Genomic DNA, 26,582 nt, shown 5'->3' with positions numbered 1-26,582 from the left:
CCATTCTATCTGCTTGCACATCCAATTGAAGTGCACAAATGCATGTCCATGTACTCTAGGATTTGTCTTTCTTCATCATAGACTGATCCCACCCACTTTGGCTTCTTATGTTGCTTTTAGTTGCTTCTTTTTCTTGCCTCCATGGTTTTCAAATTAAGATGTCTCTTTGCATCTTATTAGGTCGTGCTTAGAGAGCATGTGCTAGTCTGCAAGGCATTCTGTATTGGAGTATGCACTTGAAGCCCCACCCACTCTCCGCCCATATTTTTCATTGGCTTTTGTCATTGTCCTTTGTAAATGCTGACTTTTGATTCGTAAATAGGCTTGTTAGTCCCTCTTTGGTACCGCCTTGTATGCATTTGTTACCTCCTATAGCAACTGGACCTTTTACTTGGCTTGTTACACGGTATGCATTATAAGTCGGTGAGCACTATTGACTAATGGGAACAATGGCGGCCGCTTCTTATATTTGCAGTGCGCCCGCAAAGGACAATGTTGGCCGCTTTTCGGATGGAGCGCTATGCCGCTCTAACTTTAAAAGTGGCTGCCCTCTACCCTCACGGTACAATTTTTTATAAATTACTTTTACGATGAACACGGCATCCGCTTCAGGGACACAGCGCTTTCTTTTAGCTTTTTAATTTTTTTGTCAAAGATATGTTTATTGATTTTTTAAACACAGAGAAAAAATGCGACAGTTCCGCAAATCATCCCACGCAGGGGGTAGCATTGAAATCCGCCCACACGCATCCCGTTATGCCGGCCAGAGCTCCCCTAAACCAGACCTGCAATATACAGAATAACGCTTCAATAGGTAGAGTGTCTGATACGGACAGGAGCTCCAAGCGGTCTGTGAGGTAAGAGGGAGATCAACGACAGTCAGAGCAGATGCCTCCATAGCAGTTTGGCAGTTGAAATAGGTGAAGGGATCGAACGCTAGCAGGACATACTGCAGATGGCAAACCCTTGGAGAGAAACGTGACCAGTGGGCCCCAACGGAATTCAAAGTTCTTAAAATCATCCAAGAAGATGTCCGCCATCCTCTCCAAACTCAATAGCTTCCAAAGCCGCGAATGCCAGAGGGAGATGGCTGGTGCCTCCCTCCGTTTCCACGCCGAAGCGAGGGTGAGCTTGGCCGCCCCGATGCTGAGCCACATAATCTTCTTGTCCGCCCTAGTCTGATGTTCGAGACTAGGATCACGGAGACCCAGTAGGGTAGTGGCCATCGAGGTAGGAATGGGGTATCCCAACATCTCCTTAATTTGGGCCAGAATTTCGTCCCAGTAAGGACGAATGATAGGGCAGTCCCACCAGATGTGCTGAAAGTCTCCCAGCAGCCCGCACCCCCTCCAGCATTTATCGGAAGTGTTAGGAAATATCTGTTGCAGTTTGGCCGGGTGAAGGTACCAATCCATCATGGTTTTCATGTGTGCCTCCCTAAGCTCCAACCAGTGGTTAAACTTGGCTATGTCTGACCATAAGTGTGACCACTCCGCCTCGGAAATGTCCAGCTGAAGGACCCCCTCCCACATGGACATTTATCGCGGTCTAGGTGAGATCGCAGTGGAAAGTAGGAACCCATATATGAAGGTGATAGTACCCTTCATGGAGGAGGTTTTGGTCAGAAAGGCTTCGAACTTCGTGAGGGGGCGTGTGGCTGCATCTCTCACAGGAGGGGACATTGCCTAGTGGAGTAATTGAACGTGGTGGTAGCGTTCCTTTTCCTGAACCCCGTAGTCCCTCTTACAGTTGTCGAAGGTGAGTGGGTCACAGTCATGGAATAGGTGTGTTAGTGCCAGACATCCCCCTCCCTTCCAAGCATCAAAGGGGCCATCAGACAACGCTGGGGGAAAGGCGGGATTAAAGTGTAGGGGCGTAAAGGCGGAGCGAAATGTAGTCCACCTATCGTCCCTGGAGACGGAGTCCCAAACCTTCCAAGTGGTGCAAGTGGGGGTACTGATGTAAGCATTTTTGGGCCTGTCACTCATGAGCTTCCACACTAGGTCCCAGATCGTCCTCCCCGCCACGCTCCGATCCATGTGCAGCCAGTGTTTTTCTGACTCTTGTTGCAATCATTCTACTAGCACTCGAAGTTGCGCCGCTTTATAGTATAGATGTATGTCAGGTAGCCCCACCCCCCCTTCTTTCTTTGGTCTGTGCAGGATGCTGAAGGAGAAGCGCGCTCGATCCCCCCTGCTAGATAAAGCGTAGTATCATGAATTTCATTCGCTGGAAAAATTCCCCGTCAAGTTCAATGGGCAGGGCCTGGAACAAGTATATAAGTTTGGGGAGAAGGGACATTTTAACCGCATGAATCCTCCCCAGCCATGATATGAACATTGGCTTCCAGCGGTTCAGGTCGGCCTGAATCTTGGTTAATAATGGGGGGAAGTTTGGCAGAGTAGAGTTTCCCCAGCGTGGGAGTCAGGTGGATCCCCAGATATAGAATAAAAGAACTGGCCCAAGGAAGGGGTGTCCGCGTCGTGAGACGGAGGACTTCAGATTGGGGGAGTGTGAGGTTAAGTACGTAGGACTTATCATAGTTGACCTTGAACCCCGCAACCGCTTCAAAGCGCTCCAGTTCCGCCTGCACATGGGGGAGAGATCGGGCCGGTTCAGAGAGGGAGAGGAGGACATCGTCCGCGAAAAGAGTGATCTTATGCGTCTCCCCAGTAAAGGGTAGGGCGTGGATGTTGGGGTTAGTCATCACCGCCAGTGCCAGAGATTCTATGCTTAGGGCAAAGAGTAGAGGCGAAAGGGGGAACCCTTGTCTAGTGCCCCGTGAGTGTTCGAAGAAGGGGGACGTATGCCCATTCACCACCACTCTTGACCTGGCGGAGAGGTAGTTTGCCCGAATCATTGTCAAAAATTTAGAGGAGAAGCCAAAGGCGGCTAGCGTTTGAAATAAAAAAAACCAATCCACCCGGTCAAACGCCTTCTCAGCGTCAAGCCCCACCAGTACCGCCAGGATTTTTAACCTATTGGCCTTTTCAATCAGGTGTATCACCCGTCTCGTGTTGTCGTCGGTCTGCCGTCCCTTGATGAACCCTGATTGGTCCGGATGTATGAGTGCTGGCATTAGGTCATTGAGTCATTGGGCAATGATGGAGGAATAAAGTTTCTCATCCAGATTTAGGAGGGCAATCGGTCTATACGAGGCGCACTTACTGGGGTCTTTCCTGGGTTTGGGTATGATAGATATCAGGGCTTCAGCCATCGTACCTGACGTCTCGCCTTCGTCCGCCATGCTGTTAAACAATCGTACTAAGTACGGGCTGAGTTCAGAGGCAAAGGTTTTATAGAAAATGGCTGTGTACCCATCCGCCCCCGGGGCCTTATGGGGTTTCAAAGCCTTAATGGACGCCTTCACGTCGTCTCTAGTGAAGGGAGCAGAGAGCGTCTCATTCCACTCCGCTGACACCTGGGGCAACGGTAATGTTTGCACATATTCTTTTTGCGCAGCAGCCTCAAGAGACTCCCCCGAGTAGAGAGTCTTGTAGAAGGAACCAAAAAGCTCGGCTTTAGACTCATCTTGGTGTGTCAGCACCCCCTGAGTGCCCTGAATCCCCCCCAATGTATTCCCTTTCTCTCTTGTCCTGGAGCTGCCTGGCAAGATGCTTCCCCACCTTGTTGCCCTGGAAGTAGGACAGACGCCGTAATTTTAGCAGAGTATATTCTGCCTTGTTATTGTAATGCGCCCAAAGCTTACCCCTGACGTCCGTGAGCTGTTGTATTGCGCGCCTGGAGGGGTTCGCCTTGTGTGCTTCCTCCAAAGTGGAGAGTTCCTCCTCTAATTTCTCCCTTTCCCGACCTCGCTGTTTGTTAAGCTCGGCATTCAGGGCCATGCACTGCCCTCAAATACAAGCTTTAAGGGTGTCCCAGGTGGTAAAGACCGAAGTGTCCCCCGTGTCATTTAGTGCAAAAAACTCCTTTATAGCTCCCCTCAAAGTGTTACAGGAGGCTTTGTCCCGGACCAAGGATGCTGGGAAATACCACCTAGGGCTAGTCTTGCTCTTCACCCCCCACTGAAGGCACACTGAAAGCAAGCTATGATCGGACACAGATAATGGGAAAATCTTGGCCTCGCGAAGGTCGCCCCGGAGAGACTGACTCAGGAAGAAGTGATCAAGTCGGGCGTAAGAGCGATGAACGTGTGAGAAAAAAGTGTAGTCTCTATATTAGGGGTACAGGGACCGCCATGCATCGAAAAGGCCCTTATCCAAAATCTTCTGCTGCGACTCAGGGGAAAACGAGCCCATGTCGATCTTTGTGAGTGAGTACTATCCATTTCTCTCTGCCAACCCAAATTGAAGTCCCCCATATTAAGCAGTGGCCCCTCAGCAAAATCTATGACCTTTCCTAAAAGAGTGTGGAGGAATCCATTCTGACCGATGTTGGGTGCATACAGTACGACAAAGGAGCATAGTCTACCACGCAAGATGCCCTTCACCATGACCCAGCGCCCCTCTTTATCACTTTGTACTCCCGTAGGCTGAAAGTGCAAGGCCGAGCGGACCATAAGGGCCACTCCCCTCTGCTTCATGGAGGCAGAAGACCTATAAATAAGGGGAAACTGTTTGTGCTTAAGGCGTGAGTCTTCCGATTTAGTTATGTGGGTCTCTTGAAGGCCCATGACATCCAGCTGGTGGTCAAATATATATTTCCAAATCTTTTGACGCTTCTGGGGAGAGTTCATCCCCTTAACATTCCACATCCCTAGAGTTAGCGGCATCATCCAGTGTGTGAGGACCCCTCAACTAGCTCTGTACCATCAAGGATCGGACCCCTGCTACCACCACTACCCCCCCTTGCTCCCCCCCACCCACATAAACACCCCAAGAAGCCTGTGCTCAACATCCTTGAACCGATGTGGAGCCCCCCACCCCCCTGCCCCCCCACCCCCTCCCGCCCCTCCCCCTCAACACAGAGCCCCCTGAAGGACATCAACCCCAACAGTGTGTCAAGAACCCCCAGCAGAATTAAAGTAGGGGGTGAATGATAGGTGGTCGAATCGACCTTAAGGGCAGGGGAACGTGGCTTCGGCCCCCCCAGACCCCAAGTTCTGATGCAGGACATCCCCCCAAGTAAGGACTTGGAAACATTACCCATCTGGATCCTGCGGGCAGTCCCCTCCGGCACCAGTTATCGGCCCGCAGGGGCCAAGCAAAAGACTCATTCCTCAAGTGTCCACTGGAGCTTCTGTCACCCGAGCCACGGAAGCCACTGCCGCTCCTCTTTCTCGCAGGCTGACAGATAGGTCGGGTCTCTTTGTCGCTGCCGGTTTGCCAATTGTCTGCCACTCTGAGGAATGGCGCCGTCGTCTGGTAGGGGAGTCGCCTGTTTCCGTCGGAGTAGTGGGGCGATCCAGACCAAGGAGTTCACGGGCCGCTTACAGCGATCGGACCTGGATAAGCTTGGTCTTCCATTTAAAAATAAGACGGAACGGGTGTCCCCACGAATAGGGGACTCCTTGTTTCTTCAGAAAGTTAGTGATAGGCCGGAAATCTCTCCGCTTAGCCAGGGTGGATGCTGCAAGATCTTGATATAACACCGGCCGGTGATCTCAGAACTCCAGGGGTGTGTGATCGCGTGCCTTTCTTAGAATCCTTTCTTTGAGCTGAAAATCGTGGACACATACCAGTATGTCTGGAGGGGGGGCCTTGGGACACTGCGGTAGGCCAACCTGATGCACCCTGTCCATTCGAATCTCCTGCAGATCTTCCTCATTCAAGATGTGCCGAAAGAGGGCCTCCACGTAGTCCCGTAAGTCCGCCCCCTTGCCCTTCCATGGGACTGCTCTTATTAGTATGTTGTTGCGGCGCGATCTGTTCTCTAAATCCTCTGTGTGCGCCTGTAGATCTAGGTTCTGCTCCGTGAGGCGCAAGACATTTTGTTGGAGCCTGTGCACATCCTCCGCAGTCCCAAGATCATGCTCCTCCAGCGTCGCAACTCGTTTGCCCACTGCGTCCACGTCCCATCGCACCTCTTTCAGATCTGACGCCAGCTGGGAGCGCAATTCCATGATGTCCTCCTTTATCGCCGCAAATAGTTCCATCATAAAAGCTTTAGTGGCCGGCGCCTCGCTGTCGTCTCGGCGCGGTGACTTGTCAGCAGTCGGCGAGGTCGTTTGCGGCGTGTTTTTCTGGGCGCTGTCCTTCGGTAGCTTGTCTTTTTTGGGCCTATTCGCCGCCATCTTGTCTCCCACTGGTAGCAAGGAAGGTACGGCGTCCTCCGCTCGGTCCCCTCTGCTTGCGGCGCTGTCCCACCAAGCGTGCCCGCTCAGGCGTCCGGAAAGGCTAACGCGGGACCCAGATAGTGCTCGGCCGGTCACTCCTTGCACGCGGCAGACTACCTTTCACTCTGCCAAGGGCGATAGAGCCTTCCAGGCCGCTACGGTTAGCTGTCAGGGGCAGATGTGGAAAGGATAGGAGGAGCCCCCACTAGCCAGGCACCCAGGCTACCAGAGTCTTCCTATGTCTGCACTGCTCCGGCTGCAACCGCCCATATGGTGCAAGAACTCCAGGGCCCTGACTTACATAGGTCCCCAGGTGTCCCGGAGGCCTCTCTGACACCTCCCCGGCGGTAGGCACTGCTGCGCAGAAGGCGAGGGACAGCCGCCGAGTCCTTGCTTCACCCGCCGGCCTCCGCCTGTCGCTTCAATGTAGGCCGCCACCGAGACTCTGCACGAAAGTGCTAGGGGCCCGAAACCCGCCTTCGGGCCTTAAAGGAGCTGCCAGCCCCCAGCTGGAGTCCCCTGCAGGGTGCAGCGCTGTCCGCCGAACTGCGGACCGTTGTGCAGGGCTCTCACTCGCTGTTCGTTGCTCGACTCACCTTCACGGGCGCGCCACCGCTGGGTCGTGGGGCTGGACGCCGCCTCCCCTTAGCGGAACCCCCGGTGGTCTTCTACTCTGCTGGGCCGCCTTGCCGCTGTGTCACTGCGGGGCTCACAGGCCACCCTCAGCCCCTTGGTCTGCTGTGCGGAAGAGTCCGCCAGCGACAGGCGTTTAGTGGTACCGGCCCCATCACCTTCCACCGCTGTTACTCTGGACGCCCCACCAGGTTTGCCGCGTGGACTGCTATCTACGCGACTTCCTGGTTTCCAGGCGTGCGTAGGCTGCCTCGCGGCGCGTCCCCGTTCCTGCTCACCGCTCAAAGAAACAACGCCGCTGGGACCTGCTGGACAGCCCCAGGGCACTGGACACCTCGTCTGAGCCGTGGATGGGCGCCCTGCAGGGAGATATACAATGATATATGACTACCGGCGCCGTAGGGACTGAGAAGCACGTCCTACTCCGCCGCCATCTGGCTTTTTGATTTTTTAATTACTTGAATGTTGAGCGCGGTGTCCCCTTCAGGGAACAGTGCTCAGTTTCACTGTTTTTTTTACTTTAATGGTGAGCGCGACACCCGCTTCACGGACACCACACTCTGCAATACAATAGGTCTCGCTTTTGCCAAACTTTGACCTATTGGTATTGTAAATAACAATGCCTTTTAATATTATAAAAGGCATTGCCATTTGCAATGCCAATAGCTCAAAATCTCGCACACGAGACCTATTGCATTGTAAATGCTTGTTTTTTTTCTGGAGGTGGTGGGGGAGTCACAGATAGAATGAGGATGTGATGCACGTCAACTCCAGTTACTCTCCACACAAAACCTGTTTAAAATCTGTTTTGGTCCAGACTGTTATACCGAGATGCAGCTTAGGGAAACTGTGGCTGCTTCAGTGGAGTTCCCACAAAACATTGGGTCTCCAGCAAAATCAGGAGTGAGGCAGTGAAAAAGTGAGCTCCCTCCTTCCCACCACAAAATAAGCACAGATAGACTTGTTGTAATATTGAGAGTGGAGTGTCAGAATGGGGCACAGGTGTAGTAGCTGGAGGGAACGTAGCGTGGCCCACACTGAGGCCCTAGTAGAAAGTGAATTGCGGGAATACCTAAAAATCTGTATTTGTAAAGCGCAAACTGCTCACCCTTATGGGTCTAAAGGCGCTGGGAGCCGTAGTGGAAATTAAGTGAGCTATTGCCCAGAGTCATATGGTGCTGAGCTGAGCTGCCGCCGGAGCCAGGGATCGAACCGTGAGCCCTGTGCTCCGAAGTCAGCTGCCCTAGCCGCTGCACTACAACTCTCCACGTTACCTAAAAGCAGTCAAGCAGCAGAAAATGTACCATGACTTGGCATCTCCAGTCTCTATGCATGTGAACATGAGGGTACTGGCACTTGCACTGCAGGCTGTGGAGACCTCTTGGAGTCTCCTGCGGGACAGGTCGTGCTGTAGTCAAGAGAGGAGAAGCCGGATGGTGTGCTTTCTGGGCTCAGAGGTCTGTAATCAGAGAAGAGGTGGAGGCCCACAGTGGAGCAGGATTGACAGGGTGGAGAATGTTGAAATGCATGGAGTAGAGATACGGGCAGGTGCACCACAACTTAGTCCAGAATGTAGGAGGTACAAGGAAAAGCATAAGTGACTTTAATTCACAATCAGATTCCCTGGGAGAATCCAAAGGGGAGGGTAAGACAGCATTGTAGAAAGCACTTGCTAGAGTTCCCATGTTTCAATAGGTGCATTGAAAGCTGGGGGAGTTCTAAAGAAATTCCTGGGGCACAGCAACAAAAATGGACAAAAATCACACAGCACGTGAACGGAGAGAGTGACAGCCTCATCTAGACACATGTTAGTAGCGATTACTGAGTCCACAATTGTGTTTCAGGTGACACTTTGCTCTGTGGAGGAATAGGCAGCGCTTTTTCTTCAAGATTTTACCAAAATTTCCATCAGAAATATAGAAGCATGAAGATTTTCTCTGCAGAAGATTGCAGTAGTAAACTAAGATACTGGAGAGCAAACCTTAAGAACCTATGGTAGGGGTGGTCATTATTCTTAAACTCCTGGAGGGAGGCCAGGAACTAGTGGATGTATCATCAACCTGAATTGCGATTCTGAAATAGCGATTTTTTTAGGAATCGCTATTTCAGAATCGCAAATAGGGATCTATGTACAAATTGCATTTTATTGCGAATTCTTAGTATTCCTTCATTGCGATTTGCAAATTGCGACTCGCAATTAAGGTATACTTTCCCATTCATTTCTATGGGCCAGGAGGCCCATAGGAATGAATGGGAAGTTAGTCTCAATTTGCAATTCTCAAATTGCGAATCGCAAATTGCGAATCGCAAATTGAGAATCTTCCCTCTATCCCAGTTCTCTGGTTCAGCTTGCTCCCCACACACTCCCAACAGAAGGCATTCGACCAACCGTTCTCTCTCTCAAGATGTTCTCAAACTCTCTCAGGGAGTAGAAACAGTTATGGCAAGTTCCAGTCCAGCAAACCACCGGCCTCGCCCGCTTGTCCTGGCTCCCTTTATTACTGGCTTAGCCTTGAAGATTTTGCTCCATGTCAGGAAGCTGCCACCTTCCACTGTGAGTAACTTTTGACTTTTGTTTGTAATTGTGGTGAGCATTCTCCCTTACTTTCATCACTAGTTCCTTCTCATTGTTACTGGTTTCTGCCTCTGATAATTTCAAGGGTTGCACCCCTAAAATAAGCATTGGTGCACATGTGGCGCACATACATGCCCTAAGGGCATGTTTGTGCGTCACATGGCACTTTGAAAAAAACAAAAATGTGCATTTTTTTAAGGAATTCGCCAATTTCCACCAACTTGAAGTTGGTGGTACTTTGCGATTCCTTAAGTACAATTTGCTTTTTTTTTGCTTCATACATAGCATTTGAGGAATCGCTAAATTTACGATTCCTTAAATGCAATTGCAAAATAAGGAATCGCAAATTTTGCGATTCCTTGTTTTGCACCAGATTTTCCTTAATACATACCATTTGGCAAATTTGCAAACGCCGAAATTCTGCAAATTTCGGCATTTGCGAATGCGAATTTGTTTGATACATATGGCCCTAAGTAGTGAAGCAGGAAAGACACAAAGGCAAGCTGCAATTTGACCAGAAGATCCCAGGCAGCACATATGGTAGTGCATAACAGAGCACCGATGAACAATCGCAGGAAGTAGGTGCAGGTATTGGGGCAGCTGAGAGGTGCAACAAAGAAGAGGCAGAAACCAGTAACAATGAGAAGGAACTAGTGATGAAAGTATGGGGAATGCTCACCACAATTACAAACAAAAATCAAAAGTTACTCACAGTGGAAGGTGGCAGCTTCCTGACATGGAGCAACATCTTCAAGGCTAAGCCAGTAATAAAGGGAGCCAGGACAAGTGGGAAGAGGCCGGTGGTTTGCTGGACTGGAATTTGCCATAATTGTTTCTACTCCCTGAGAGAGTTTGAGAACATCTTGAGAGAGAGAACGGTTGGTCGAATGCCTTCTGTTGGGAGTGTTTGGGGTGAGAGGTAAGAGAAGTTGTCATAAGAGTTGTAGCATGTGGGGAGCAAGCTGAACCAGAGAACTGGGATAGAGGGAAGTTATCCACAAGAAATACACCTGTTACATTCGTTGCACAGTAGAGTTTGCATAACAGGGACTATGAAAGGGACATTCCTGCTTCGAATTGCCATTATTTGTTTGATTAATCATTTTATTTTACAATGAAAATAAACCGATTTTATAAAAGCCTAAAGAAAAGGCTCTGTTAATGTTGCATCAAATCGGGCAGAGATTACTTTACTATTGTGACTTTTCTCCAAGGCCACAAGCCAAGGTATGTATTAAATAATGCCGGGTTTTCTTTAATTTGAGAGTACACACGGTCTCTGCCTGATTTCCTCCCTGAAGCGCACTTGCAGCTCAGAAGCATCAACCACCTTCGTCCTTCTGCCTTCAGTTACCCAATCATCCTCAACTCCAGCACTACTTCTTAGTGATGGTTCATTTCAAGATCCGGTCTCCTTTCCCTCTTTGGTAGCATTCTCCTATGTCAATTTACTCTTCAGTCGCAATGGAGCCTGGCGCCAAAAGTTAAGGTGGTGCTCGGCTTTGAAAATGATGTTTGTGTTTCAGAGCTAGAGAGGCATTGATCACTCTTTTCCCCCTAGGAAATAGCTTATTTGATGTGTATTTAGGGTTCTATAAAGTGCTTTGCTAGCAGCCAGTATAACTTACTGATGTGTGCCAAAGATGTAACCCTCTTGGCAGATTTCCTAAGGCCTTACATCTCATGCATTAATTACCACCTGGGCCTACTGAGTGGAAAAAATGACAGGGGCTGGGACGGGGAGGGGGGAGGGGGAGAGGAAGGGGGACGTGACTGTCAGGAGACCCAAACAGGGTTGTTTGGATGGAGCCCTGAAGAAGTCGTAGAATGCACATCCTTATTTTACACTAACCTGTTGTGTAAATAAAAAATGAAAAGCAATTATTGCAATGATTATTAGAGCATTAACAGAGGTGAGTAAATAAGGCCACAAGCATAACAAATCTAACGTTAAAAAAAACCGAAAAAAATCCTACATTTTTGGCTGCCCTTCTGAGTAAATGTACGCAATTCCTGCACACCGCAGCCTTTCCTTGTCAGGACTCCAAGTTCACAGATGTGTCGCACTTTTTTTCATACTGGGTGTCCCATCAACTTTTTATTTTTGTCTCTGGTTACACAGAGGTTATTTATACCATATTGCAATGAGTTAAAAAAAAAAAAAAACAGGTTGCTTTTCTCCGGATGTTCATGAAAACTAGTCGTGATACAGACAGGTATGAGGCTCAATGTTAGCAGTGCGAATTCTGTCTCCCAATGCTGCCTATTGCTAAATTAAAACGTTATTATAAAAGGCACAAAAAATGACCCCTTTAGGCTTGCATAACAGAATGCTAAAACTCCCATGGTATGCTTCTGTACCAAGGGGCTGGGTTCAAAGGTCATTACTCACAAAGATATAAGCTCACAACAGCACTTCACCTCACCCTTGCAGTAGTCACAGTAATGATCAGCTCCCCTGTAGAGAGAGGGCCAGCATCATCAAAATCAGGCAAATGCTCAACATGAGAGACATCTTGAAGTAGCCGCTTTGTAATGGAAAGGTCGCTGCACAAAAGGCACCAGCCGTTGACTGAGTTGCCTGTTGGTGGCTTCAGTCACACAAGGCACAGCGTCTTCACTGGAAGTAACACCAAAAGAATTAGACCCAAATAATGAGCAGTGACTCATCTGGTAGATACTTACATGGAGTTTCTCAGTAGGAGAGGAAAGGTGTCCTCATTTCTTCCTGGTTGAGACCGTATCACTGGGTTCAGCTGGCTGTTAGATATAATGGCGGCATGCCACACTGCAGTTCATGGGAAAAAAACTGGTTGTTCCTCTGTATAACACATTTTTTTGTCATTTCTGTAACAGGTGTATATCTGTGCCACAAGACCAGTGTCATTAAGGGCTCTGATCCAGGTACTTACATGTGAATCTGAAAGTGCAGTTTATTAAACTTGGGGCTTTATTACGAGTATGGCGTTCCTGGGACCGGCATGTACGACATGGTTCCTGCCATGCAGTGCAAGAACGTCCTGTCGGCGCTGTCACCGCAGTGGTATGCTGTTTAGGCTCTCCTATGAACCTAATTAATCCACCACCGTTACACTGCCACCGCACTGCCTGCCCCCCCACCCTGGATTCAACTCAGAATCCTGCGGGTGGGTTCACCATGGGTTTGACGGTCTTCCTGGGACCGCCTCGGTGGCGGTCCTACAGGAAGACCGCCAAACTCGCAATAAGGCCCATAGCCTCATTCTTTTTGTAGTGGATATGATGCTAGATTTCTCATAAAACGTACATGCATATGATAATTTGTGGCAAAATGATCGGTCATATGTTCCGAATGTACAGAAAATAAAGTTACCTTTAAAAATTAACACACATAATATGTGAAATAATGAAAGCATTATTTGGCAAACAAGACTCTTGATGGCAGTTACTTGATTTGAATGAGTCACAATTGCAAAAAAAGTTCCTAGTGCAGTAAATGTATTCTAAATATCCAAAAGGACGCTGCTCTCTGACTTTACTAATTTTCAAGTGTTAATCTAAATGTTTCTCTGTGGAACTGCAAGGAACTTCAACCTCAAATGGTTGCTCTAATGATAATAGAATAGGAGCTTATGCTAGTCAGAACCATGGTTGGAGGAGCGGAAGGGTCCTTATATTCTAAATGCTTCGATCTCCCGCCCTTAAAACTCATTGCCTGCTCGGGTGGCACCGTCTGATCCCAGAGGCACTCCTGATCTCTGGGCCTTAACCAATTCTGTCTCAGGCAGGTTGTAAATGTCAGCTGCTTGCATGCATAGACCATGCATGCAAGGAGCTGACATTGATAGAGCTGTAAAGGGGGAGAGATGGTGGTGGCACATAATATGTGTAGTATGCCCAGGTGACCCCATTTTGGACTCCTTATCTCCAGACCACCTCAGTCTCAGGCTGCCATATGTTGGTGAGACTTGTGTGGAATGTGGAAGGGTGTACTATTGTTGAAGGGCCTTGTCCCCTTTGCTGCAGATTTCCCACCATTCATGAGCAATGATTTCACACTTGAAAATTAAAGGATCTGTGCAAAGTGTGGGCTATACAAGTAAACCACTTTGGCGACCTAGTTCTTGATGGTAGCTTCAAGCTATTATACTTACTCTTTGAAATTAGTAACTACATTTCCTTCAAAACTAGCAGTATATTACCTCTTGTGAAGCAATGTATCGGGCATTTATCCATATGAAGAAAGTTCTGCTATGTATCTGTACAGGTATGTTTTTTCAAGAAGAATACTTCTCCTTTATTTTTTTTCATGTTTTTTTTATTATACAAAAACAATCAAAGAAAAACATCAGGGGCCACAGTACAAAATAATAAAGAGCCGTTGATGACATTCCATACCACACAAGACATTGCAGTTATCACAGTTGGTAGATCAAGGGGACATGTTCTCCTCAGTCTCTTCAAGGCCCTCTGAGGGGGGTACAGATGTCCCCCTAAAGTGGTTCCAGGCCTCCCAGATCTTGCCCCATTTCCCCGAACATCCCCTGGCTGAATATACAGATCTTTCCCTAAACATGCACCAGTCCAGGTCTTCCTTCCACTTCTCCAACCGAGGTGGCTGACTGGATCCCCACAACTGGGCGACATTGCGTTTAGCTATCATGAGCGCCAACGTTACCCACTGCTTTCTGTACGCATTAAGGTCGGTTGGCTCCCTGATATTCAGTATACACCTACGGGCTTCCAGCCGCAATTCCGTACCTAGGACCATATGCAACGTGTTGTAGACCTTCCCCCAGAACCCCTGCACCCTTGCACAGTGCCACAAAATGTGTGTAAATGTCCCAAGCTCCCCGCATCCCCTCCTGCATTCCCCCCTCTCCGAGCGGCCCATGTGAATCAAACGGGCACCGCTACATATGACCTATGCAAGATCTTTAGCTGCACCAATCTGAGCCTCATCGGGATTGCCGCGACCCGCGGGATGACACCGCTTCCTGCCAGTCTTCATCATCAAGCTCGAGCCCATCCTCCTGCCACTGCCGTCTGAGGAGTTCTAACGGGTCAGTCATATTATTTATGAGCTTTTTATACAATAACGAGATGGTTTTCTCCGGAAGGTGGCCATCTAGCACTCAATCTTCTAGTGTAGTAGCGTCTGGGAGTGTTGTGTCTCTGGGGATATGTGTTAGCAATGCATGTCGAACCTGGAGGTACCGGAAATATTCACCATCGCTCAGGTGATATTGTAGCTTGAGGGATTCAAACGACAGAATCGAGCCGTCCCCCCAAATATCCTTTATGCGTGAGATACCAATTAGGTCCCATCTATGAAATCCCTTCGATTTCCACAAACTGCCCAGCTTTTCCGAACTCCATAATGGGGTTGCCAGCGTGAGCCTCCCCTCCCACTTAAGGTGCCTATTGGCCGCGTGCCATTCCTGGACGGCGTGAGCTGTAGGTCCTGTGTGGTGGAACCTGCGGGGTCCTGAATACAGTGCCCTGGTGTAGTCTCCCCCTGGCATCAGCCAGCGGTCCATTGCGTAACCGGGGTCATCAGGGGCCCCGTAAATCCCATGGTTCACTGCCGCAAGCTGGGAGGCCCAGTAATATTTCTTGATATTCGGTAGCCCTATTCCCCCATTGTACCAGGGAAGGGTAAGCTTAGAATAGGTGATGCAGGGTTTACCGTCCCAGAGCAGCTGTCTCTGAAGGGACTCTATTACCCAAAAGTATGATGCGGGTACTGGGCCCATGGCATTCTGCAGAGCATATAGGAACCGGGGCAAAGCCAACATTTTAAAGAGTACTGCTCTACCCAAAAGGGAGAGTCAAAGCGCCTTCCAGCGCATCACATCGCCCTTGAAGCGTGCCAAAGGGGGGGACAAGTTGTTTGTGAAGCGAGCTCCGGGATCCAGAGTAAGATAGATACTGAGGTATCTAAAACCCGACAAGGCAATCTGTATAGGGCACGTCTTGGGGACCGTCGGCGGGTCCCCTTGAAGGACGAAAAGAACCAACTTGGCCCAATTGATGGCAAAGCCTGAGTACCTCCAAAAATAGCCAGCCCGTCCAGAAAACAGATCAAGGACCCCCTCAGGTTAGTGAGGTAAAGCTGGATGTTGTCCGGGTAGAGTGAGATTTAATATTCCCACTCAAGCGTCCATCGCATCCCGCGTATGTAATGGTCCTGCCGGACCCCCGCCACTAAAAGCTCCAGTGCCAATGCAAAGAGAAGTGGGGACAGGGGGCATCCCTGTCTGGTCCCTCTGCTCAGGGATAAATCAGGGGACCTGCGGTTATTCACTATAACCCGGGCCAGTGGATCCGCGTACAAGAGGCGCACCCAATCAATAAATTCCGGTCCAATACCCAGCTTCTCCAGCACCGCGAAAAGGTAGGGCCATTCAACTCTGTCGAACGTCATAGTTGCATCCAACGACCCCACACTCCCGGGACCCGAATCGTTGGTGTACGACCCAGGACCCCGTGAAGGTGACGCAAGTTGAGGGCGGTATTTCGGCGTGGCATGAAACCCAATTGGTCCGGGTGTACCAAAGTGGTAATGACCTTGGATAACATTGTTGCTAACAATTTCGCCAAGACCTTAGGCTCCACTTTTAAGAGCGAAATGGGTCTATATGATGAACAGCTCACATTGGGCTTGCCCTCCTTATGGATGACCACAATGTTGGCAATCCGCTGGTCATACGGAAGTTGCCCCCTGTCTTTGCTCTCAGTGAACATAGAGCGGAGGAATGGCGCGAGTTTATTAGAGTTCAGTTTGTAGAGTTTCACTGTAATGCCATTCGGCCCCCAGGCCTTACCAGAATTGACCCCCCTGATAGCCTGCGCAACGTCATCATTGGTAAGTGGGGAGTCCAGGTATATACGGTCGTCGTCGGAGAGCCTGGGCAGTTGGATGTCTCTGATCATCCCTTTATTATCCTCCTCTGAGTACGCCCCCTCTGATCGATACACCGCCCTATAATAATTTGCGAACCTGTCTGCAATAGCCTGCGGTTCCGTGATGACCTCAGAGTTCTCCCCGCGCAGTTCAGGCACCAACTGCAACGCCCATTCTTTCCTCTCCAGCCAAGCAATCAATTTACCCACCTTGTCCCCATGTTCGTATACCCTTCACTGGGTCTCGCCGTGCTGCGCCCTGGCCCCTTCCTTAGCTAGGCTCCCAAACTCGTCCGGCCTTAATTTAAGACGGTGAAGACCCTCTGGTGTCACTGTCTGGGATATTTCCTTTTCCAGCGTTATCACCGCCTCCTCTGCTTTCTCCAACTCGGCCTGCCGCTCCCTCTTTTTCTTTACTATCAGGTATATGACCTCACCTCGGACAACCGTCTTGAACGCCTCCCACAAGGTTTTTTGCCGAATCCACTGAGCCCACGGCTCCTCAGGAGATGCGACAGCGAGGGTCCCGGAACATCAGCTCTGCATGGCACAAGTCAGGTTCACTGCCGGTTAAGCCACTATCGCTGCGGGCTGGGCTCCCCGCGACCTGTGCAGCGCCCCCTGGCCACACCAGAGGGTCAATAGGCCAGAGATCCAATTCGACCCCACACAGAGTTCACAGCCCAATCAAGAGACTTTCTGTAGCGGTGGATCCCAGTATTTGTTCAGTGTTACAGCAGGGATGGCCCACGGGACATGCGGCAATCAATGAGCGGCAAAACCACCACACCAACCAGCGGGAGTGCACACCGGACACACTTATGGGGTATGGCGCAGTGCCGCTCCCCAAGTCACCTTCGCAGTCACTTAGTCCGGGCCGGTCCAATAGCCCCCACTTTATAAAGTCATCAGAGTGGCCTCAGCAGCTCCGGGGGCTAACACAGCCACCCTTTGCAGTCCAGATCCATGGGGTCCACAAGTGGGGGGTGGAGGGAGAGGGGGGTACCGACTGACCTCACACCCCCTATGCCCCGTCACCCCCGTCACCCAAGTCGCCGTTTCACCTCCAGTCTCTTGCTGCTTCGCAGCGCAGGATCACTTCAGTGCCGCCCGGGGGCCACACAGGAGAGGGAGGGGTCACCAACAGAGTCCCCCCCGCCAGTATAGCGCACCTCTCCCGCTCCAGACGGGATCGCCTCACCTCCGTCGAACTTAGGCGGGCCGTACAGGCCACTTCCGGTTTCCGGCCCCGCTGTAGTTTCACTGTTCCCCCGCCGCCAGCATAACTCGAGACCCGGGTCTCGGCCGCCTTCCAAGCCACAACTCCCAGGCGACGTATCTCCGGCCCCGGGCGTCACAGTGTGGCCAGAGTTGCAGTCGGGAGCACCGCCGCACTTCCCCTCTCAGGCAGTGGGCTCCGATGCAAGGATCGTACACAGGATATGTGAGCCAGAGGGCAGGTGACGCGGAGCCGAGGTCCTAAGCGGCCATCGTGCTCGACGCGGAACCGTCTCCTTTTTTAAGTGTTTCGTGATGGCTACCCAGTTGGAGAGCAAGAATGCTCTTTAGAAGATCGTTCATTGAAATGTACCTTCTATCAATATGCGCCACATCCTATTAGAATATTGGTATGTTGGGAGCTCCATTGAAAATAGTGTAGTGCTCTAGGCTTTGAATGGCTGGCTGAAGCCCAGGGCTCCAACATTCCAATGTTTGTTCACAGCTGTTGCTGTGAACAAAGACCTCACGGAGCCTCAGGTGATTTCAGTCCCCTCGGGTTCTGTGAGGCCTTTGTTTTACAAATGAGAACATTCTGCCCTCTAGGGGTGGAATGTTCTAATAGCCTTAGAGCCCTAAGGTGGCGGGCTGTACCGGCCATTAAAGGCCCACTCCCTTGTTTACTGTATGCTCCATGTAAATATATATTTTTCTACAATAAAAAAACTACAGAAATTAAAAAAAAAAAGCTGGAGCGGGCCTTAAATGGCCGGTAGAGCCTGCTACGGAGGGCTCTGAGGCGATATTAATAGTTTGTGGAGTAACTGTCTTTAGTTTGGTGTTGTGGCTGCTGTCTACTTTTCATTTTCCTCCTTCAAATGATCTTACCATGCCTGTGCCTTTGGGTTTTTCTGTTGAATGAATTATTTCTCATTTAACGTTTTATCAATAAATCACTATAAGCTTTCTTTCTGGAATTACTGAACCGTTTTGTATTTTTAATCAAATATATTTTCTCAATTTTCAGGAAGAAATGTTGGAGGTGAAGCAGCGGATACGAGTGGTTATACATGAAAATGACGAGCTGCATCAATTGCTGAAATCCAAAATCATGGAGCAAACAGCGAGAGAGCAGGCTTTGTTTGACCCTTCAGTAAGCACGCCTTCTTCTTCTTCCATATGCCCCAATTCATGTAACATTTGCCCCTGGTCTGTGCAGGTGTGTTTTGCATCTGTTCACAAAGAAAGTGGGAATCTTGTGCGCATTTGTTTTTTGTGCCTGTTTTGTGTGTGCCATTACCTATTATTATTAATGTGAATTATTATCGGTTCACCATCGTCTTTATCGTTATTATTCTCATTATTTTCATTGTTATTATTATTATTGTAATTGTCATTACTGTAATTGTCATTGTTATTACATTAATATTGTTATTATTAGCAGCAGTAGTGGCATTAGTATTATAAGGGTATATATAGAGCACATAACACACTCGTGGATTCAGACACTTGGTGATACAAAAACTACACTATAACCAAATTCAGTACATAGGACTCACTGCTGTTGCAATAGTCACTTTGTATGTGTTCTCCTAAATTTAAGCAGCCGAGGTTCTACTCAAAGTTTCAAAGGTGGGTAGTTTCAGTTTTCCGCTCCTCCATGCAAAGAAAATGCCTAACTTAAACAAAAATAACGGAGAAACCCCTCCATTATTGCTCTGCCTGCGCATTTATTCTATCTGTCTTTTGGTAACTCAAGCCTTAGATAGATGCCAGATCTCAAAACGTGTGCCGTAACTTTCTTCTCATTTTTTTAGAACGTTTTGACCATTTTAGTAGTAGATTTTATGCATAATGCAGGCCGATGAAGTCAACAAACGTAATTTGAAACCAGACTGAACTTCCTGCCATTAATAACACTGGCAAAGCCAATAGGTCTTGCCTATGCCAGAGCTAATAGCTTTTCCAATGTATTTTAGCCATGTTGTACAGCAGCGTTGTTCCCGTTCAGCATGGCTAAAGTTAGTGGCATAAAGGAGAGTGGCGAAGAGTAGAGTAGAGTGAGTGCCATAGAGTATCTTGTATTCGAGTGGCATAGAGTAGAGTGGCATACAGTGGCGTGGCGTAGAGTGGGCTTGTGTAGCGTGCATTGTTTCAGAGTATAGTGGCGCAGAGTGCAGTTGCTTAGAGTGCAGTGGCCTAGAATTCAGTGGCGTACAATGCAGCATCATAGAATGCAGTGGGGTAGATTGGAGGGTTGTATAGTACAGTGCAGTGGTGCAGAGTGCAGTGGTGTAGAGGGCAGTGGTGCAGAGTAGAGTGGCGCAGAGTGCAGTGGCGTAGAGCAATGCAGTGTAGAGTGGTGTAGAGTAGTTGAGAGTAGAATATAGTACAGTGGAGTACTGCAGAGTACAGTAGAGTGGAGTGATGCAGAGTAGAGTAGTGCAGAGTGCATTGAAGTACAGTGCACTGGCATAGAATGCAGTAGTGCAGAGTAGAGTGGGGTAGAATTCAGTGGCATATAGTGCAGTGTAGAGCATTGTAGAGTGCATCAGTGTAGAATTGGCCTAGACTGCACTGGCGTAGAGTATATTGGTGTTGAGTAGAGTGCCGTAGAGTGTAGGGGCATTGAGTACAGTGGCGCAGAGTAGAGTGCAGTGGCATAGAGTAGAGGGCTGCAGAGTAGAAGAATGCAGTGGCATAGAGTAGAGTGGACTGCTGTAGAGTATAGTGACTTTGAGTTAAGTGGCATAGAAAGCGGCAGCATAGAGTTCAGCTGTATACAATGCAGCATCGTAGAATGCAGTGGCGTACATTAGATGGTGCATAGTAGAGTGCCATAGTGCAGAGTAGATTGGCATAGACAGCAATGCTTTAGAGTGGAAGAGTGCAGTAGTGTACAGTGGTGCAGAGTGGAGTCGCATTGAGTGCGGTGGTTTAGAGTAAAGTGCATTAGCATAGAGTGCAGCAGTGCAGAGTAGAGTGGTGTAGAGTCCAGTGTTGCAGAGTAGAGTGGTGTAGAGTGCATTGGTGTTGAGAGCAGATGCGTAGAGTGCAGCGGCATAGACCACAGTGACATAGAATGCAGTTGGGCAGAGTGCATTGGCAAAGATTGTAGTGCTTTAGAGTAGAGTGGAGTAGAGTGCAGTGGCATAGATTAGATTGTTTCAGAGTAGAGTGACGTGAAGTAGAGTGGAGTTGTGCGGGTAGAGTGCAGTGGCGTAGAGAGTAATGGCATAAAGTAAAGTGTTGTAGAGTGCAGTGGTGCAGAGTAGATAAGAGTGGCGTACAGTGATTTAGCGTGGAGTGCAGGGGTGTCTAGTTGAGTGTTACAGAGTAAAGTGCATTGGTGTAGAGTACGTAGAGTGGAGTTGTGCAGAGTAGATTGGAGTGGCATAGACTGGAGAGGTGTAGAGTGCCGTGGCGAAGAGTGCAGTGGTGTAGAGTGTATTGTCATGGAGTGGAGTGGTGCAGAGTAGAGGCGTCAAGTGCAGTGGTGCAGAGTGGAGTAAAGTGCAGTTGCACAGAGTGGAGTGGCATGGAGTGGTGCAGAGTATAGTGAAGTGATGTAGAGTGTAGTATGCATGGTGAAGAAGCACACTGCTATTACAGAGAACACATTTTCAATTGAAATGACCAGTACGTTTACGCAGACACAGTTTTCCTAATAAAATTGTACAGCTTACAAACAATAATGTGTGGAAATGGCAGTGTATTGATTTGTTTTGATCACATTAAGATATTTCTTTATACACTTCACAATTAACACAAATGTGCTTAATCTGGTAATTTAAATGTTGTGTGCTAGAAAATAAATCTTTCCTACCCCCAGTTTCTAGCAAGATTGTCACATAAATCCTCTTACTTTGAAGTTCGAGAAATAAAAGTAAACACCAAGCTGTCTCGGGAAGACAGAGCCTGACATTTGACCTCTGTCTTTGAATGCACAGCAAATGTGACAATATAAGAGCAACATTTTGAGGCCTGTTTACAGAAAGGAGCACTCATGGAAGAATACAAGGGGAATTGTTGTGAAAAATCTTTGCTCCTTAGGAGGTACTCACTGGACAGCCTAAACAAATAAAGCCAGGAAATAGAAAGCCATAAAGTGTGAGTTTCAAACCACAAAGCCAATGTTCAGCAACAGGTGGAATGTATTGTCGGGGAAGCCTTTTGAATGTCCCCAAGATGTCAATAGCAAACCAGACAGCTGTACTGTCTGGTAGGCTTCAACCAAAAAAGGACTCACACAGTGTCCTGATTTTTGGAAATGCAGAATAGGTTTTCTAAGGAGGCCTGATTACACGGAATTAAACTCAAGACTGGTTGTATGAAGTAGTTAGCTGTGACAATTCTACAAACAAAGATAGGAATGGAGATATCAGACATAAGATGCACACCATAACCATAACCATAGTCAACTGAGAAGCCAAGGATAATTCGTAATTGATAATGGTTCCTAGTTTCCTCACTATGTTGCAGGTTTGGGGACTTTGTCAAAGGAAGCTGGCCACAGGGAGCTAACCCATTCGTATATTTGATTTTGTATGAATAATATATTGATGTTTTGGAGCATTTTACTTAACTTCCCGATATGTTGGTCATTGCCACCTAGTCAGTTACGATGGAAGGCCATTTGCAGACAGTTTGCTCACCATCAGTACCCTGTAGCTAACAGATTTCTCATCCCACTTAACATTAAGGCTGTTTAGGCCAGCATGTTTGCCATGGGCCCTTTTCACCAGCACTTAAAGAAAAGATGTAATTATTCTACACAGATAACTTGGCCACACTTTCATATATCAAGAACCTGGGAGGCAAGCACTATCTATCTACATTTTAACAAATGAAGTGTACATACGTGTGATATCCTAAAGCATGTCCCTGGTTGATATAGATACAGCCGGAGTTCAAAATCATCTGAAACTTATCAATTGTGATCTGCATGTTATGAATCTGAGGCCTCCACTATTTGGATGACTGACAAGCAACCAGGACACAAAAATAGAAGCAATTAACATTTTGAGTATGTAGTGCCCAGAATCTCTAAGTGACACTTTCATGTTAGCCTGGTCAAGGAAGTTCATGCCTGTCTTTTTCTCTCTTGCTCTTAACTGTCTAGAGTTTCCATTGAAATCCACATAGTGCTCTGTTATTCACAGACCTGCCATGGCTTGGCCTGCTAAATCTGGTTTTCCATCATCCTGCTGCTGAAAAGCAAATTTTTGTTTGTCGGTTTTAGAAAGTTGCAGAACACTTCATCTGTTCAAATCCATTTAAAGACATGGTGGTTGAGCAGATCATCACTACTCATTTTAATTTATCTATTCAGCCAGGCTTCACCAACGAGTAGCATGTGAGCTATTGGTTGCTCTCCAGATACTTGTAAGTAGCTCTCCAGTATGCAACTCAGCTTACTAAATTAGAAGCTTTTGTCTGTTTGAATTAATAAGTGGATGTTAGGGGAAATATAGCTGACTTTGAATTGAATTTCCAGGTAAATTTCTATTGCAACCATTCCAACCATTGAGTTGGGGGAGGATATCTGTGTCATTTCAGCGTCATTATACCCTTCAGCATGCACATGTGCTTTATAAATCCATGTGTGATGTGTGTGTTATGTTTAAAGCTAAAATTTGAGTGATAAATCATGTGACGTTGGGGAAACTTATTTAATTGGTGTCAGGGGCATTGCACTATGGCTGGTATGTATTACCCAAGCAAACATAAGTAAGCTCTGCCGCCTGTCCACTTAAAACTGATCTTTTAGCTTGTAATAGTTTTAATCACTAGAGGATCATTTTATCTGTGTTTATATCTGTTTTAGTGTGATTGATTTATATATACTTTGCCAGCCTGCATTCTTTACATTGCTATTGTCGTGTTTTTAGTATTTCCTCTGTTCAACTTACCATTGCCACTGCCTTTGCTTTCCACCCTGAGAGGCTCCCGCCCTGTTATGCCGTGGCTGTGTGACGTTTAGGCAGAATGATTTTGACACTTCCAGTGGTGAGCGGTCTAGTTTTTTACCGCCACCACACTATTAAAATCATGCTGAAGCGGATGCTCGCAAGGCAAGCTTGTATGCGCCCGTCCGTGCCTGGACAATGCCCAGGGCCAGAAACCCTGGCCTGTTAAAGCCAGAACCTGTAAGATATGCAGGTAAGGCACTTCTAGACCTCGCCCATATGAACTCAAGCTCTGGCTGCTGTCGTTTCACTTTGGGCAATGATCTTTTACAAGAGAGACACAGATATGCGTGTGGATATTCCCTTCCGGTAGAACAAATGGTTAGGACATGTCAGACCTCAGGTACGAGGTCTAATGTGAAGCACCTAGAGACCCTTGTTTAGGCAGAGATACATTGCGGTCTTATTAATGTTAGATCGCTTGCTAAACATAAATATGAAATAGCAGACCTCATATCTCACTATAACCTGGATGTGTTATTCCTCACTGAAACCTGGGCCGATGCAGCGTCGAACCCATATTTCGTGACGGAGGCACCCAATGGATTTTTATCCTTTAGGGTGGACAGACCCAGCAAGAGGGGAGGCGGGCTGGCTGTAATATATTGTGAGCAATTTAGAGCCACTTTTTACTTAGCTCCCAAATATGACTGTGAATCTCCCCACTTTGCTCTATAACTACATTCGCAAAAAACCTTTAGAGGCATCCTGTTATATCGTCCCCCAGGCTCAAGAGGTAGTTTTGTTGGTTACTTATACGCCCTTCTTGAATCTATTTTCACCACAAATGAGTTTGCTATCCGTGACGATTTTAATGTATATCTAGAAGACACGGCTGATAAAGAAACAGTCGCTCTTCTAGATACTTTTGTGACTCCAGGACTATTACAGATGGCGCACAAGCCCACACATGAGACAGGACACACACACTGGATGGCATTTTCACCTCTGTTTTTTTTTTAACTCTTTATTCAAGACTGATTACAAGGTAGCACTTTTACGTATTAATACATGTATCTTCCATCAGTCACATTTTCGTCTTTTGTCCCCAACCAAGAGCTTAAGAAACAAAACACCTTAACTGTCATCATAGTGCTTACATTCCTCCACGCAACATGTGAGGCTGTCTAATAGTGTACATATTACTACGGGTAAAGTCCAACATTCTCGTGTTTGTTTGTAGTATTGACATGTCCTTCCAGCTCTACTATCAGTAGAGCCTGCATTAGTCCTTCAGCTCCACCATACATTTCAAGGAAAAAACAGCCCTTGCCCCTCCCTCCCCTCCCCAACAGTCCCGCCCAATCCCTCCCTTGTCTCCTGGTCATAGTGAAATAACTGTAGTATAGTGCCTCCTGATTCATAATGTAACCATGTAGGTCATAACATAGGTATACCCGTGTCCTGTACGCTGCCCCGGGTGTCATATTAACTTGTCCCTCCTGCTCGATTCACCGCGTAGGCACCACACCCTATCTCCTTGTGACGGTATAAGGTCTATCCCCTCCAACTCCATCAACATTACCTCCCAGTCCTGTGCTATGGGATACTTCCGCTGACCCCTCCGCTCGGCCCCATTTCACAAGGTCCGTCTGCCACACGGACGTTTGGGGTGTCCTGGGGGATTTCCATCTAATTGTCAATGCCCTGACCGCTAATAAGAGGGCCAGGTCTAAGAATTTCAACTTGGCCTTCAGCTGTTTAGGTCTTTTACGAAACCCCACTAAGCAGTATAGAGCTTCCACAGGTACTGGCATCTGGGTAACTGTCCCCAATACCTGACATATCTCTGTCCAGTATGCCCGCAGGCGTGCACAGGCCCAGAGCATGTGGAGGAATCCGGCCTCATCTTCCCCGCAACGTGGGCATGTGTGTGAGGAGTCCCGGAACATCTTATGCAGTCTTTTTGGGGTTAGATACGCCCTATGCAGCACCATTATTTGTATGAATCTGAATTTAACATTTCGTGACACTCGCCTGGGATGCTCAATGATAATCTGCCAGGTCTTATCTATTATACCTGCAGCTCCCTCAACTAGGGGAAGAGCGAAGGGGGGCCTGGCTATTTTCATCAATTTGGGACTTTGTTGTAAAATATGCACTTGTTATAATGCTAATCGGAACATTCAAATGCTTGAATTGAAGAGAGGTAAACATGCTCTGACCCTGATTAATTTTTATAACGCCATCAACAGCAATGGTGAATGTAACATCTTGACCCTAAATGAGATGATGAGAAAGGGTGCAGGTACACTGTCACAGAAGGTGTTGATCGCAGGTGATTTTAATGTACATCCATGTGGTAACCCAGGTGTCACCCACATGGGATCTTTGGGGTGGAATAGTGTGGAAGGTTTTCATTTTGTCCACTCCAGGGGTGGAGTTAATCTAAATGACCTGGTGAATGAAAATAATCTAACTGTAGCCATGTCCATGGTTCCTGAGACCAAGGTCTTTGATATACCAACATTTAAAGGTTCAGGGCAGGGGTCCTTTATAGACCACATATTACTATCTGCAGACCTGGTAAATTGGGTTTCGCGATTTACCATTCTTACGAGCATTTACAGTGATCACAACCCCATAATCATTAGTCTGGGTGGGGTTTTATTTGAGCAGCGAGCGACCCGAGAAGATCGGGGCACGTTGAGCTGCATAAATGGCAAACGTCGATTGAAGTGGTCAATGATAAACCAAGTAAAATTGTACGCTGAAATAAATAAGTTATGTGGAGAGGAACTAGCAGCTTGTACTTCACTATATATACCTCCTGAGAAAACCCTGGCCGGCTTCGAGGCCTTGGTGTCAATAGTAGGCTCTATGTTAACAGTACCGATGAGGGGTAAAACCAAAAATAACTCCAAATGGTTTGACCATAACTGTTCTAAGGCAAGCAGAGACTTGAAAAAGGCGTTAAAAATTAAACCCAGAGATCATGGTCAAATTAAAAACTTGCGCCTGATTTATAAGAAATCACTAGCTGCTCGGAAAAAAGAAGTTAAGGCTAGTACCATGGAGTCTCTTATTGACCCATCAGTGTTGGGGAACAGTAATACATTTTGGCAAA

General features: G+C 47.8%; 1 protein-coding gene across 1 annotated transcript in view; it reads left to right on the top strand.

The window, feature by feature from the left end:
- The window catches only part of SDCCAG8 (SHH signaling and ciliogenesis regulator SDCCAG8), a 1,376,087-nt gene that overhangs the window by 135,389 nt on the left and 1,214,116 nt on the right, over positions 1-26,582 (top strand). The window contains exon 5 of the mRNA XM_086925289.1: positions 18,574-18,699. Coding sequence (XP_086781415.1) covers positions 18,574-18,699 — 126 coding nt within the window. The remainder of the gene's footprint in view (positions 1-18,573; positions 18,700-26,582) is intronic.

This window comes from Lissotriton vulgaris, chromosome 6, assembly GCF_964263255.1.
Source record: "Lissotriton vulgaris chromosome 6, aLisVul1.2, whole genome shotgun sequence".
Classification (NCBI taxonomy): Eukaryota; Metazoa; Chordata; class Amphibia; order Caudata; family Salamandridae; genus Lissotriton; species Lissotriton vulgaris.
The sequence above is the reverse complement of the archived record's forward strand: the minus strand, read 5'-3'. Positions and strand labels throughout refer to the sequence as shown.